Source organism: Nanorana parkeri, unplaced genomic scaffold (genome assembly GCF_000935625.1).
Source record: "Nanorana parkeri isolate BGI_ZX_2015 unplaced genomic scaffold, ASM93562v1 scaffold190, whole genome shotgun sequence".
Taxonomy (NCBI): domain Eukaryota; kingdom Metazoa; phylum Chordata; class Amphibia; order Anura; family Dicroglossidae; genus Nanorana; species Nanorana parkeri.
Window position 1 is genome coordinate 755,409 of NW_017306458.1, and position 15,823 is coordinate 771,231.

The window sequence follows — 15,823 nt, forward strand, 5'->3', positions numbered from 1 at the left end:
GGGGCCAGAATTTATCGGGTAATTTTTCCATATTTCCCTTTATTTTTTTTTTACTTTTTCGTTTTTATTTTTTAAATCTTTATATATTATTTTTTTAAATTTTCTTTATTTACTTTTTCCACTTAATGTTCTTCCTATCGCATAGGGGATTAAAATCCCTTATGTGATAGTTTGGAGGTGACAGGTTCTCTTTATGCCCTTCAACACAGAACAGCTGTTCTTTGTAGTTCCTGACGGCCAAGACAGGTGGCGCTGTGATTACAGCGCCACGGTCTCGGGGAACACACACAGAGCCCGTAGAGCAGGCGTTCTTCGTCTGCTCTACGGGCTCTATGGCTGTGCTGTAGTTTTCGGGGTCCCCCAGGAGAGCGGGCGACCCCAAAAACTACGGCGGGGGGTGCGGGCAGACATGATCGCCGCTGCTCAAATTGACACAAGTGGTCTGATCAGACCACTTGTAGTAAACGAGCGGCGGGTCCACAATGTACATTCAGCTCTGCTTGTCCGGAGCCGGGCTAAATGTACCTAAAAACTACTCGCCCAGCGCCCGAAAATGCATTTTCCGGGCGATAGGAATTCCACACCCCTGCTGAGTGTTAAACACATACCAACAAGCTGAGCTGATGTTGAAGGTGTCCCAAGGCAATTCACTCTAGTGATTATTACGGATATGTCAGTTTTGGGTGTACATCCATAGGCTGAATTAGCAACTCTTAGAGCAAGATTTCTCTATCTCCTAGTTCTGTCTCCCAGTTAATGTTTTAAAGCCCTGCATTGGATTCTCAATTATATAAAACAAATGGAGAGTTCAGCAATGAAAGTGAACAATCGACATTGTGACTGTGAGAAACAGGTGAAGCTGGGTAAAAAAGGTGCAGAGATTTTCCCAGTTGAATTCCTGAAAAAATGTATTCGGGCCATTAGCATCCATCCATAACTTGAATATTAGTTTTGCATGGATTTGCTCTTTGACCCCTTTCTCCTACAATCTATAGGTCAATATTCTTGCTGAAGCACGCAGTTAACAAAGTGTACAATTTAACTATCATTGCTTATAAAGTGTCTCCCCTCGAGTGGTGCTTCTAACCCCACCCACAAGTTAAAATGCATCACAGTACCTGCAGATACTGTCTGAGGGCTGCTTGTTAAGAATTCTGTACTCCACAGTATCTCGGTAATGGCTTGTTTGAAAGCTCATTTACTGCTTGTTACAAATGTTACTACTTTATCATCTATAGTCTAGCTATAAGTGTACTCTAAATTAGCATGGCATCAAAGCAGCTTGCACTGCCAACTTGCGCTAGAGGTGAAAGGTATGTGTGAGTGTGAGAGAATGGGAGGGGGTCTTGGATTTGATTCCCACCAGGACACTACATGACAATTTTGGGTTGAGAAGCACCACTCAGAGGGAGACGCAGTTAAATTGTGCACTTTGTTTTCCTCTATTAGAGGTTATCTGCTTCTGCACAAAAGAAAAAGGAACAAAAATATTGTAAAAAATAGAAGAATATACAGAGAATATGTATTATAGTGTAGTTCAGAGCAGAGGTGAGTTGTGCTAGGAAAATAATATACTTCTTGTGTATATAAAGCATTAAACAGGCTCGAAATATTGTTATAAATAAATAATATCCCAGAATATGATGCTGCACAACCAAATGGCACAAAACTGATTTATTTTCTGCTCTAGTACAAACAAAGGTTCTTGGGTAAGTATGCTGAACAACGCTTTCAGGCATCTCCATTCTTCAACAGGTTTGCAGGTACTGAATAAACACCTGCGGTGCTCTAGCTCTCGAAGGATATTAATTGTTGCTAGTGGTGCTTTCAATTGCTGTATCACTAGTGAAAACCTTGCCTTAGATAACTTTATATTGCAGTAGCAATAAATAGGTAATGCCACCTTTTTTAAATTGAGTCCTGCGGTTTGTTGAAGTAAAATGTGATATATGATGAGTTTACAGGAAGCTCTGATGTTCTACAAGTCATGATGTTGTGCAATCTCTTGTACCATAATCTTCAGTAAAAGTAAAATGAAGACTTATAATGCCCTGATTTATCTGTTTGTGTGATTGAGGTGTCCAACACCCCTACGAGCTTGGATATGTATTAGTCCCTGCTGAGATTTCCAAGATGAAAATTACAGTATTTTTCATGTGAAACCAGGAGGTATTCTCCTTACTCGTTCAATCTAATTACAACTATGCATCAAGCACACCTAAAAAAAATGTTGCGAGCGGTGAATTTAAGCATCTTGCCTAAATTGTCTGTTTTACTTCCATCTAAATGATATCTTTGTGTAGGTTTTGGCAGTGTATTATAAGAAAAAAAAAATGACTACAATAGCAATCAAGTGCAAATAAAAAGTAGTTGTTGGAATAAAATGAAGTCGTGTGAGACCTTATGCAAAGAAGTACAATTGTTGCCTACTGCAACCAATAAAATTCTTGTTCACATATTTAAACCCGAGAGAGAAAGAAAATGTCATACCTTGATGCCCAGCGACCATGTTGCTGGCATTTTCCCTTGTTCTGTGACTTCACGTGGACTCTATAGAGCTGCATCGTTGTCACACACTAGCCTGCTTCCGATAAACACTACAAGTGGACATGGCTTTGCACAGGCTGCCAATGTCTACACTCCGCTAGGTCATGTCCCTGCCTCCATTTCCCCCATCAGTCACCTGAATGATGGGAGTGGTTGCCTGTAGCATGAAAGCACATGGCTCCTCAGATCCTGACCCCTTCCAGAATATTTTACTGCAGTACAGGTAGGTCCCGCTAACTCGATAGTGCTCACTCCTTGGTAAAGCCTTTTTTTGTTTAATGGGGTCTGCATCCCACTACATATTGTTTCCTCAGCAGTGTGCACAGTGCAAGACACTCTGTTTCACCCTCTTCCCAGGGTCTGCCCTAGCTGTTGTCACAGCTCTTCTCACACATTTGTACCTTTTGCGGCAGAAACCCCCCCTTTTCCCAAGGGTCAACACTGGTAAGTTGTCTCAGATCACTGAGAAAATTCCAGGGGACAGGTAGCAACAGGGACAGGTGCATCAGAAAAATATGGGGTCCTTTTGTAGGAGCCCATATTTCAAATATTACATAGTTGCCCAGTAAATTAAGTAATTTTACATTTACAGGTAATACAAGATGATGTGTACAATTGGTGTAATTTTCTAGATGAAGTCTATTAAAGTTAATGTGTGTTTGTATCTCCCTTTTTCTGCATTCCAAGAATGTGTTCTATCAGGCTCCCCTGCTGTTTTCTTTTTAATGTATAGACGGTAGCATTGTTCCTAGTACAAAGTCTAGGTCAGTAATTCTTTTTTCAGTCGCAGCACCCTTTGAAAAAATGCAAAATCTTGGGGCACTCCAGTCTAAAATGTAAAACCATAAATTTTAAAAATGTGTGGCTCCTCCAAAATTCACACCAGACCCTTCCAAGACAGGGGTCTGATATATATTTTAAGGGGACACCTCATGCAAAAACATGTGGGGCTCATTCTTCATATCAGAGACATGTCCATCCGTCCCTTCTCTTTTCACATCCAGGGTCTCCGTCCACCCTTCACGTCCAAGTTCTTCCATCACATCTGGAGCTGCCTCTGAGTTGGGAGGGTGGGAGGTGGAGCAGGCCTGTAGCTCCCTTTGAGTTGGTATATGATATACAGTGTATGTATGTATATATGTGTATATGTGTGTGTGTAATATATATATATATATATATATATATATATTGGGGCAAAAAAGTATTTAGTCAGCCACAAATTGTGCAAGTTCTATTTCATACGTTATATCTGACCCCACAGATTTCAGCTGCTGCTTAACTTGATTAGAGTAGTGGCGCGAGGTTTCACATCATTCAAAATTGTAGACATGCACCAGGCTGGGAAGACTGAATCTGTAATAGGCAAGCAGCTTGGTGTGAACAAATCAACTGTGGGAGCAATAATTAGAAAATGGAAGACATACAAGACCACTGATAATCTCCCTCGATCTGGGGCTCTACGCAAGATCTCACCCCGTGGGGTCAAAATGATCACAAGAAATATAAAACACACCTTTCCACAGAATCTCTTCCATTCTAACCTCACCACCATGGGCAAGACCAAAGAGCTGTAAAAGGACGTTAGGGACAAGATTGTAGACCTGCACAAGACTGGAATGGGCTACAAGACTATCAGCAAGAAGCTTGGTGAGAAGGAAACAACTGCTGGAGCGATTATTCACAAATGGAAGAAATGCAAGGTCCCCCTCCTCAAGAAGGCACATGTACAGGCCCATCTTAAGGTTCCCAAAGAGCATCTAAATGATACAGAGAAAAATTGGGAGAAAGTGCTATGGTCAGATGAGACCAATATTGACTTTGTTGGCATTAACTCAACTCCACGTGTTTGGAGGAAGAAAAATGATGACTATGACCGTAAGAACACATCCCTACAGTCAAGCACGGAGGTAGAAACATGCTTTGGGGCTGTTTCTCTGCTAAAGATGTACAGGCCAACTTTGCCGCATTGGGGGCCCAATGGACGGGGCCATGTATTGTAAAATCTTGGATGAGATCCTCCTTCCCTCAGCCAGAACACTGAAGATGGGTCGTGGATGGGTTTTTCAGCCTGACAATGACTCAAAACATACCGCCAAGGCAAGAAAGCAGTGGCTCAAGAAGAAGCACATTAAGGTCATGGAGTGGCACAGCCAGTCTCCAGACCTTAATCCTATAGAAAATTTATGGAGGGAGGTGAAACTTCGAGTTGCCAAGTGACAGCCAAGAAACCTTAAGGATTTAGTGAAGATCTTTAAAGAAGAGTGGACCAAAATCCCTCTTGAGATGTGTGCAGACCTGGTAACAAACTACAAGAAACGTCTTACCTCTGTGCATGCCAACACGGATTTTTTCGCCAAGTACTAAGTCATGTTTTGCTTGGGGTCAAATACTTATTTTACTGACTGAACTGCAACCCAATTTATAACATTTGTATCATGTTTTTTTTTCTGGATTTTTTGTTGATATTCTGTTTGTCATTTAGGCCTCATTCACACACAACGCAAGCAAAATTGTTTATTGCGCATATACGCGTCTGTGCGCGTATATACAAGTGTGTATATGCAATCCCAGAATGCATGCCTCGTAATGGAATTTTTAATGTGCTGTAAGCATGTATGTGCGTATATGGGCGTAAACACGCGTATGCACGCAGAAATACGCTGCCCGGATGCATCTCCGTTCCATTCTGTTTTTGCTCTTATATATGCTACGCAAATATATGGCTCCATACGCTGCTATGTGTATGGAGCCATTTATTTGCATGTGTTGCATATGGTACAATACGCACGTATATGCGCACCGGTATGAATGAGGCCTTAAAATACACCTATGATAAAAAAATTATAGACCTTTTAATTTCTTTGTAAGTGGGCAAACTTACAAAATCTGCAGTGGATCAAAAAGTTATTTGCTACACTGCATATATGTTCATATAGAGATGTGCACTGCGCTTGAAACGGGAATGAAGCCACTTCCTCAGGAGTGTTTGGGCTGGTGCGTGTGCTGATCATACTGCAAAAGTCTGCTAAACACACGGAGGCACTATCGGACCAACAGAAAGACTCCACCATGTTGCTAAGTTCTCACCATAATCTTTGGAATAACCCCGGCCATGAGAGATTGAGGGGATGAAAATGCCAATCAATTGCAGATAGTCTCACAATGATAGCCAAGAAGAACCAGCACCTGTTCATTGGTGAAATAGTGGAAGTGCAGAGAGGTGAGCCAACCTCCTCCTGCCACCATATCGATAACTGAAACATTGTATTTTTCAAATAGGCATTGAAATCAAGTATTTGAAAAGATTTTGAAATCAATTATTTAAAATATATCAATGTAGCCACCACATTGATAACTGAAACATTGACTGTATTTTCCAAATAGACATTGAAATCAATTATATAAAAGATAAACACCTAAGGTTTCACCCATTTTTGTTTCCTAATGTATTCATAAAATCTTTCACACTAGGGGTTTAAAGATGTGAGCCAAATGACTCAATATATGTAAGTTTTCAGTACAGTTTTAGCATTGCAATAAACTGTGCCACAAAGGTTAGTACACTTAATACTGATTAGTATACAGTAGAACTTAGTATAGCAATGAATAAATTGAGGGCAGGTATGGGGGTTGACAAGGAAGTGTGGCTTCCATATATGTTTTGGAAATCTTGTGCAAGTAAAACCCTCATTCAAACCTCAACTGTCATCTTATCACTTCACTAATAAATTCCAAAGTTAAAAAAAATCATTTTTTCCAGTTTGATCATCTAATGTGCTCATATTGATTAGGATTTGGTCCCATTGTGTATGTTTTGGTAGTACCGTAAGAAGAATAAGGTCCTATGCACACGGTAATGAAAATGCATGAGTCCAGATGCATTTGGAGCTAATTTCCAAACTCACCGGGAGGAATGGAATGCTTTGCTATGCGCACCTAGACGTTTGTGTGCATAGATGTTCAAGTGCGTATAGGTGCATTCAGTCTAGCTGCATTTACACAAAAATAATTTTCAGCGTCTTTAATTTGTTTAGCCTGATTTTATGCAGTATATTGCATCTACATCCAGGAATATGTAAACACAGGATAAATGTTTTTTTTTTTTCATGGTAACGTCTCTCATTGTTTAAAGCAGTAGGCCAGTGTACATGAGGCCTAAGAATTAGCCTTGTGCTTTACTGAAATTGTCTTCTATAGAATTTCTGTCTTGATTAGGATTTGGTGACCATTTTTTTTTCTTTTTTGCAGATGAATATCTAGTGTGTCATAGAACAATGAAGTATTTCCTGGGAATAGCTGGCAGAAAATGGGTGGTGAGCCATAACTGTAAGTAGGATTCCTTTATTACTAAGTGTTACCCAGGTGAAGTGGATATGTAAATATATTTCAATCACTATAATAATATTCACATAAACATCCCTATATCTGAGGATTCTTAGACAAAAAAAGTAGTTCAGTCAGCAATATACATTTATTGGTAGGGTTACATATTTACAAATAACACGAAAAACAATATTTACAAGACAAATGTGGTGGAGTTTTACCTCTCAGCTTCTCGCCTGTTCATACTGAATGCCTTTGTGTCCCAGGTAAAAAGAGCCATAGTGGCTACCAAATGTGCATTGGGCGTAACATGATTGGAGGATTTAAATTAGGTTGCTGTTTACTGTGAGATGTGATAAACACACAAAACAATAGCTAGGCCTTTAAAGAAGACAGATTCACAGTAACACAATTGAGGAACTGAGGGTCGCATAACATGCAGATAGATGCAGGCAAATGTATATACACACATACATATCTTCCCACATATCACAGCATCTATTGAAGATATTACATAAGCTAAACTTTTAAGGGCAACATAAGCAATATTTACAATTTGTGATACCTGAAATATAGGTTTTGGGGTGGACTGTCCTGTTAGGATTTGTCCAGTTCTGCCCATAGGTAATGAAATGGCTACAGCACATTTATTGCAACTGGCTATAAATTAAAAAAAAGTTCTACATGTATGTCTGCCTTGTTACTGGGCTCTATAGTCAATATATTGGGAAAAATGCCTGCAATAGTATTTTTGTGCAGAGTTAAAAGAAGACCTGCTGAACCCTTACTTTGTGCTGGCACAGCCTTTAAATGACTTGTCTGCATTTAATTAAATTATCTATTTATTTGTTACTACAGGCAGCTCTGTTCCTTGCCTTAAAAACTCCCAATTGTCTGGTTCATTTCTATTCCACCTGCTCGTTTTGTTTTAAACAAACTATTTGTGTTGAAGCAACCTTTCTGTGATGCAGGTTTTATTTCTTTGTTTTTCCTCCTTTTCCTTTCCAGCTTTTCTCATTATTAACTTTGCAGTCCTGAGATATCGCTGTGTATTCCTTAGGCCTTTTGTCAATATAGAAGCGGCTGTCATTTCTTATTGTACAAGTTGTGAATTTGCAGCTTGTGTGATTAGATGCTTTTTATACCATTTTCAAAGTTGAACCAAAGGAATATATTTAAGACTGCATTAGATTTTCATTGTTGTGTTCTATACAGAATCTTATTATAGGGATTATCCACAGAAAATGTTTTGTTTTATTGTTCTCGTACATGCCAGCAATAATTTAACTAAGTCACTGTTGCAGGGATTTCTTTTATGCTGTAACTTTAATTTTGCACTCACAAGACATGTAGGCTATTTTAAAATTCCTTCTCAGTGATGATGTCCATTGCTTTTTATGCTCAGCTAAACTCCAAAGTTGAAGTTTACGGTTGAATACCTACTGCAAAAAATTTAAGCTTCACATTAGAGATGAGAGTACCTTTTTAATGCATACCTGTAAAAATAAAATAAAAATAAAATCCACCCACACACCAGTCTCTTTTACCACTTATGGTAAGTCAGTAATGGGAAAAAGATCAGTTGCAGGGAGACAGCAGGCAATATTGTGACCAGTCTTTTGCTCTACACTTGCCTTTTTTTGAGCACAGCTATCAGAGTTTCGGTTCTTCCTCAACATCCAATTCATTCACTATGATGCCATGATGTCTGGGACAGGTGTTAATTTTTTGTTACAGGAAGAACATTCAACCAACCAACCAACTAATATGCCTTGTAATACAGAATCATAAAATCATGTGTATTACAAAGCTGTGGTAATTATTCTCAAGTAACAACTTCCCACACACAGAATATATACAGTATCGTGTGTTTTTAATTGCATCATAGCCTTGTAACATATATCCTTCTTTTTGTTCAGAAACACAATAATGTAGTGGATTCATTTATTAGGTTGGCCAATAAGTGAGATGCAAAAGGTTTGAGTATTGTTTCTTAAAGCCTAACTTTGTATGGGAGGTCAGAATCGCAAATTCAGACAAAGGGTTTGGATACACATGTCAGTACCCTATAGTTCTTGTAAAAGAAGACACAAGTAAAATGGCATTTTTGTTTCCCCATTAGGTTAAGCCTTTATACACAGATTGATCAAAACCATATTGTAGAAGTATGAGTAGGTTATGTGGGAAGGGTTTAATAGTGTAGGGGCAATTTAATTAAGAAATTTACCAGAAAAGTAATGGAAATTGGCAGTTGGACTTACAGGTTGCACTTGCCTACTCCTGTCATTCCCCTGTATGTATGACCAATGATTTTGTGTTGAATTGCTTAGTGATTTTGTTGTTCATTATGGCAGAATCTGTGGATTTGTGGATTAAAAAGGTAACTGTGCTTCCCAAACCCTCCTACTAATCTCCTGCACATATTGCCCCATCACATCCTGTTAGCTGCTCTCTTACACATACTGCCCTCTTGTTACATTGTCTGCACATACTACCTGCACACTCCTCTCCTTCACATATTCCCCCCACACTCTTCTTCTCCCATACCATCCAGACTCTTCTCCCGCACATACTGCTCACCGTAATACCCTTCACACTCCTCTTAACACATAATGCCCTCTAAGAATCTCTTTTTCTGCATCCCCTGTTATAAATGAACAGGGAGCCTCTATACTGAGTGTTCTTGTTCATTCATATATTGTGAAGATAGTATGTTAATTATGTACAAAATTATGATTGAACAGGAAGTGATGTAGATCATTTTCTATTCATTCATAACTGGTACATAGTAACTCATACTATGTCCATTTATTTACAAGCAGTAATCTGCTTGTACCCGCACACTCCATGCCGGCTTGGGCTCCTGTGACAATGCACAGCTGTGTCCGCCCCCAGGAGAGCCTGGCCTCCGGTGACATGCCGGTCACAGCGCTCTCTTCCCTCGCACCGCTCGGCCTTCTCTGACAGTTTCTCTATTCTCCACTGGACACGCAACTGTGTCAGAGGGAACACGGAGCAGAGTGGGGAGGAGAGAAGCCAGGCATGCACCGCAATGTCGGCCAAAAGATGGCACTTTTAGCATTTTGCCAAAAGTGCAATTTTCGGCCGATATGTTTCGGTGGGCGAAATTTCAGTGCATCTCTAATTAAAATGTAATTAGAGTTCTGCTTGCTGACTGGAAACTTGCCATAAAAAGAATGAATTTTCAAAAGAATGAAATATTATATGGAGATTTACAGCTGCTGGAGCAATAAACTGCTTACAGCGGCCTAGTTTACTATTGCCGATTATTTGTGTGCACCAACATCATTCAAGATGGTGGTACCACACAACAGTCTCAGAACTTTTGAATGTCTACACAAGTGAGGCTTTTAAAGGTAAATTACATGCATAAAATATGTTAAGTGCACAAAAAAATCTTATGGGAAGATTTTTGTTGAATGGTCTTGTGATGGTCTTTTTGCGTTCCTCCTATAGTTAAAACAAAAACAGCTGAATAATACTGCATAATTGTTCTCTTATCATGATAGATGTCTGTAATGGAATTATAAATGTAGTTTGGGGTGCAAATGCAATTAGGCCCAAGCTTCAAACTTTGGAAGCTACCAATGCACATGCAATGATACATTATACAAATGCTAGGGTTTGGGTGCGATTAAGGATTCCTGCGTCAGGAGCGGTTTCCTGTTCAGGGATCCCTAACCTGCTGTTTACAAGCGACAGCCGTCACCTGTTCAAGTTAAAAAAACGGGTGACAGCCGCTGCAAATGCTGGCACACCACATGTAATTTGTACATGTGAATTGTGCATCCAGGGAGAGTAATTGATTCTTAACCGTATTTAAATGCAGCTGCTGTATTCTGGGTACTTGTGGCATTCATTAAAATTCTTATGTACCTGTAGCAAGAGTTACTATAGACATACAGTGGCTTGAAAAAGTATTCACCCCTTTGGCATTTTTTCCATTTTGATGCACTACCGCCTGGAATTAAAATTGATTTTTTGGAGGTTTGTATCATTTGATTTACACAACATGCCAACCACTTTGAAGATGCAAAATATTTTTCTTGTGATGCAAGCAAGAAATAAGCCAAAAATGTTTTAAAAACTTGAGCGTCCATAACTATTCACACCTCCCCCCCCAAATTTAAATTCTTTGGCGAGCCACCACCTTTTGCAGCAATTACAGCTGCAAGTCTCTTGGGGTATGTTTTTATAAGGTAGGCACATCTAGCCACTGGGATGTTTGCCCGTTCTTCAAGGCAAAACTGCTCCAGCTCCTTTAAGTTGGATTGAGGTCTAGACTTTGACTGTGCCATTCCGAAACATTTAAATGTTTCTCCTTAAACCACTCAAGTGTTGCTTTAGCAATGTGCTTTGGGGTATTATCCTGCTGCAAGGTGAACCTCCGTCCTAGTCTCAAATCTATAGCAGGCTGCAGCATATTTCCCTCAAGAATGTCCCTGTATTTAGCACCATCCATTATTCCTTCAATTCTGACCAGTTTGCCAGTCCCTGCCAATTAAAAATATCCCCACAGCCCTCCCTTGGCTTGTTTTTTTTGTGGTGCCATAGTCATTCCGTTTTTTAATAATGGATTAAATGGTGTTCCGTGGGATTTTGAAAGTTTTGGATATTTTTTTATAACCTAACCCTAGTCTGTACTTCTCCACAACTTTTTCCCTGACCTGCTTGGAGAGCTCTTTGGTCTTCGTGGTGCCCCCTGCTCAGTGGTGTTGGAGCAGACTCTGGGGCCTTTCAGAACAGGTGTATATTTACTGAGATCATTTAACACTTAGATTGCACACAGGTGGTTTATTTAACTAAAATTATGTGACTTATGAAGGTAATTGGTTTGCAAGAGATCTTACGTAGGGGCTTCATAGCAAAGGAGGTGAATGCATATGCATGCACCACTTATCCATTTTTTTTATTTATTATTGTTTAAAACAAGTTAATTTCTTGATTTCACTTCACCATTTTGGACTATTCAGTGTGTGTCTGTTACATGTAATCCAAATACAAATCCATTTTAATTCCAAGTGGTACTGCAACAAAATAGGAAAAATGCCAAAGGGGTGAACACTTTTGTAAGCCACTGTAGAATGACAGCTGTAGAACAACCAAGAGCTCAAAGGTGCAGACAGTGGGGGGAAGATTACAATGTATTATTTTTTTCCAATTGATGCACAAAAAAGGAATCTTGGTTATTGATGCTGCAGATATTGAGAGTGCTTATTTGTTGATAATGTTTAATAATCTATGGAAGATCTACATCTTTTATATTATCTGGGTAGTGTAAAAATGCCCATACAAATTTCAGCTAATTTTTAAAAGAATTGGCTGAAATTCGCACAGTATGTGCCGCTGTCGGCACCCTTTCGATAGGCAGTCGGCCAGAAAATCTTCAATCGATCAGAGGTGGCAGCCAATGAGCTGGTCGCTCTGGTTGGGTATTCTGACGGATCGGTGACAGCTGTCAGAATACAGTGTAAACAGCTGGATGCCTCGATCAACATGATGTTTAATGTCACTTTAAGGCTAACTTGTATGCTTCCATTAGCTTAAACTTCTGAAAAACTGGCTGTATGCACACACCTGCTTTATTACATGCATTAAGTAGGCCATGTGTTTGTGCCCTTGCCATCTAGTTCAGACTTTTGAACTGAAGTCACAGGTATATGCAAACAGTAATTGCTTAAAACCTGTAGAATCAGAAAGAGGCAAAAACAACCATCTTAACAGTTTTTTTAAATTTATGTACAGCTCCTCTTTTTCCTCACAAATCATTTTAGTTTTTGAACATCATATACATTTTCTCTCAGAGATGCATATCATAATGATTATTTTCGAAGACTTAAGTAAGTTTTTTATGTTGAAGGCTGCTTATCTGCACTGAGCAAATTCTAATGTAATCAGTCACTTTCGCTTTCTTTTATCTAGGGATTGTACAGTCATTCAGAGAGGGAAGAATCCTTGATGAGGTAAGTCAGATTTTGAATATTCTTAATCATTGTGTTGATTTATAATTTTAGCACACAATAGCGTTTCTGCATTTGTCATCTTGTGTGCATGTCCCTTACCTGTTGCCTCAGTCCTGTCATTGCTCAGTTCTTTGTTGTGCTGTTCATCTTGTTCACTGTGTTGTGTTTGTGACAGTGTTGCAGATTTAAAAAAATATTCAGGGTTCATGCATATTGTAATGGTAAAGAGGTCTGGTCACCCCAAAACTAATTAGGAAAACCATTTCTCCCCTCAGTTTGTTAAAAATCACCACTACCAGGCATGATTAAACCAGACTGTCCATTAAACAATTCTTCAAAAGTTTTTCAAATTCCACAGTAAATGTCAGAGCACCAGATCTCTTCTTATTAGGCATCTTTTATGGTTTTATGGCCCCCATCATAAATCACTCAAGTGTTCTGAATATCCAGAACACTATATACTGTAGTTATTAGATCCCAGTCAAATACACATAGTCTGGACCCCGTGACCTGCCAACAACCTAGTTTTCAAACTTCAACTGGAATTCGTAAACCTGGTGGCGTTATATTAATAAGTGTATGCGAGAAAGTGCTTCAGCCCTCCTGTCTTGCACTCTGGGCCTTTCTGATTGGGGGGGGGAGGCTGGCTCAGAGATGCACTCCTATTGGGCCCACAAAAAGCTGCTGCACAAAGCAGTTTAAGTAATTTAGTAGTTTAAGGCTACAACGTGTGCACAAAGCTCAACAGCAGCTCTGGCAGTGAGAGGGTTAAACACCAAGCCATTTTAAAGTTAAAAAAATCCTGGTTTTGTATAATGCATATTTAAGCTTGTTTAGGCCCACTTGTGAAAATATTGTTAGATGTCGAATCAACCCATCAACAGTATTTACCCTGTAACTGTTTCATAGGCATCAAAAGTGTTAATCTTCCACCTGCAATAATTCTGAATGTATATATCTTATCTTTTTTTTTCAGTACGACTTTGAAGTGAAGGGAGATGTGATCAGTGGAATAAATCACAGAGGTCCCAGAAGATCTAGACTAGGATCAGATGGACTGGTATGGTTACCGCTCTGATACTTAATATGCTGACTATGGATCTGGCCCTACAACAGATAGAATTCCCTCACTCTGTCTGCTTATCTAGATCTGTTTTAATATTTTCTAATCTATATTTTTTTGTATCTTGGGGGAAAAAAAGTGTTTGCTACCAATGTGTTTTATATTCTATTTGCAAATACAGAAATATACAGATGAGGTTAATTTATTTAGACCTTCCCTTGGAAATATGATTGCTCTATTTGCCTGTATCAGCATTACTCTGTTATAATGCTATTTTCCAGTGTATTGCACAAGCTGACTTAAGAATGCACAGATTGCATATGATGCCCAGTAATAACATGTAACTTAAATTTGCAGAGTGTTTAGATTAGCCAGAATGTTAACAAAAATATTAAAAGTGATAATTTGTTAAGAGTAGGATTTGGTAATATGAGAGCTAGAAGACGCATATTCATTAATAATTCAAGTACAGGATCGAATAATTACCAAGTAATGTATCATTAGGTGTGTTACTTAACATATATCTTTACCATATTAGAAGGCTAGGAAATAGGCTTCTTGCAAAGTCTACCAATGCACCTGGAAAGCTTATTTCTCACGGTGCAAGACAAGAAGTTTCCATCCCAGGGCATACGCCAAGGGACAAATCCTGTCTTTTTCTCCAGTCTAGTCTGAAACAACATCTGGCCTTGAGTACCATCAAGGGTCAAATCTCAGCCCTTGCGATTAATTTCCAAAGACCTCTTGCCTCTCACTCCTTAATAAAAGCCTTTGTATGTAGATTGACGCTCACATTGTTCCTCCTGTACATTCCTCAGTGTCTGTGTGATTTCCGCCTGGTTCTGTCAGTTTTCCAGAAACTGCCTATCGGGGGAAATTGCCTAGTCAAAGCTCACTCACAAGGTTGCCTTACTTGTAGTCATCACCTTCTGAGTTGCTGACCTTATCCTATAAAGAGTCCTTTCTTGTCTTCAGGCTTAGGGCCACCTTTCTGCCCAAGGTAGTTCCTTATTTTCACCTTAACCAGGACATTGTACTTCCATCTCTCTGTCCTGCCCAAGTACATCCCAAGTAGATTTCTCTCCACTGTTTGGATGTGGTATGGGCTGTTAGAGTTTACCTCTCAACCACATCTTCTATTAGACTGACTCTCTTTGTCATTCTACTAGATCGGTAAGCATGTCCTGGCCTATTCAGCATCTGTTCACCAGATTTGCAAGGCTGCTCCACTTGGTCTTTTTTTCACACATTTGCTAAGTTTTACCAGGTGGACGTTCAGGCCTCATCTGATGCCCGCTTTAGACGTAAGGTCCTTCAATGTGTCCTATATATCTCAGAATCCTTCTGACCCTGTGACACTTAATGAATCATTAAGAAAACCGGATTTTTTGAGTGCACAAAGGGGAATATGTCCTTACCCCTCTGTCTTATAATCACTCCTGCTACTGCTTTTGAACAAAAACTAAAGCATGGTGGGAGTTTGAGGGTTTGCACCCTGGCTAGCATTATTTCCAGTGTCCAGTTCTTCTCTATGCAACAATAAGTACAGAAAGTAAAAAATCCTGCTTTTGGGCACTAACTGGATTTGAGGTCTAAAAAGGGACAGGGACAGAAGTAGTCAGCTGCTACAGAGATGGCACCTCAACAGTAAATTCAAAAGTGCAGGCGGTTTGTGGCCTCCAGAATTTTCAGGAGGAGGCCTGCAATGGCAGCCCCCTTACTTTTCTCCTTCCCTGTAGTTTATAACACTGCTCTAGGAAAATTCAGCTGCAGTCGCACTCACTGCTTTATCAATGTATCCCTTTTTACTATGAATATTTTTTTTTTTTAGAAAAACATGGGGGAATGTTTTAATTTTGCCTTCCTGATGTCCATGTTATAGCTGTTGTATTTTCAGCTTTTGAAA

At 39.4% G+C, this 15,823-nt stretch overlaps 1 protein-coding gene across 1 annotated transcript in view; it reads left to right on the top strand.

Annotated features, from left to right (window-relative positions):
* Positions 1 to 15,823, top strand: part of BRCA1 (BRCA1, DNA repair associated) — a 33,918-nt gene that overhangs the window by 1,682 nt on the left and 16,413 nt on the right. The window contains exons 2-4 of the mRNA XM_018555261.1: positions 6,796 to 6,873; positions 12,814 to 12,854; positions 13,831 to 13,914. Coding sequence (XP_018410763.1) covers positions 6,822 to 6,873; positions 12,814 to 12,854; positions 13,831 to 13,914 — 177 coding nt within the window. The 5' untranslated portion in view covers positions 6,796 to 6,821. The remainder of the gene's footprint in view (positions 1 to 6,795; positions 6,874 to 12,813; positions 12,855 to 13,830; positions 13,915 to 15,823) is intronic.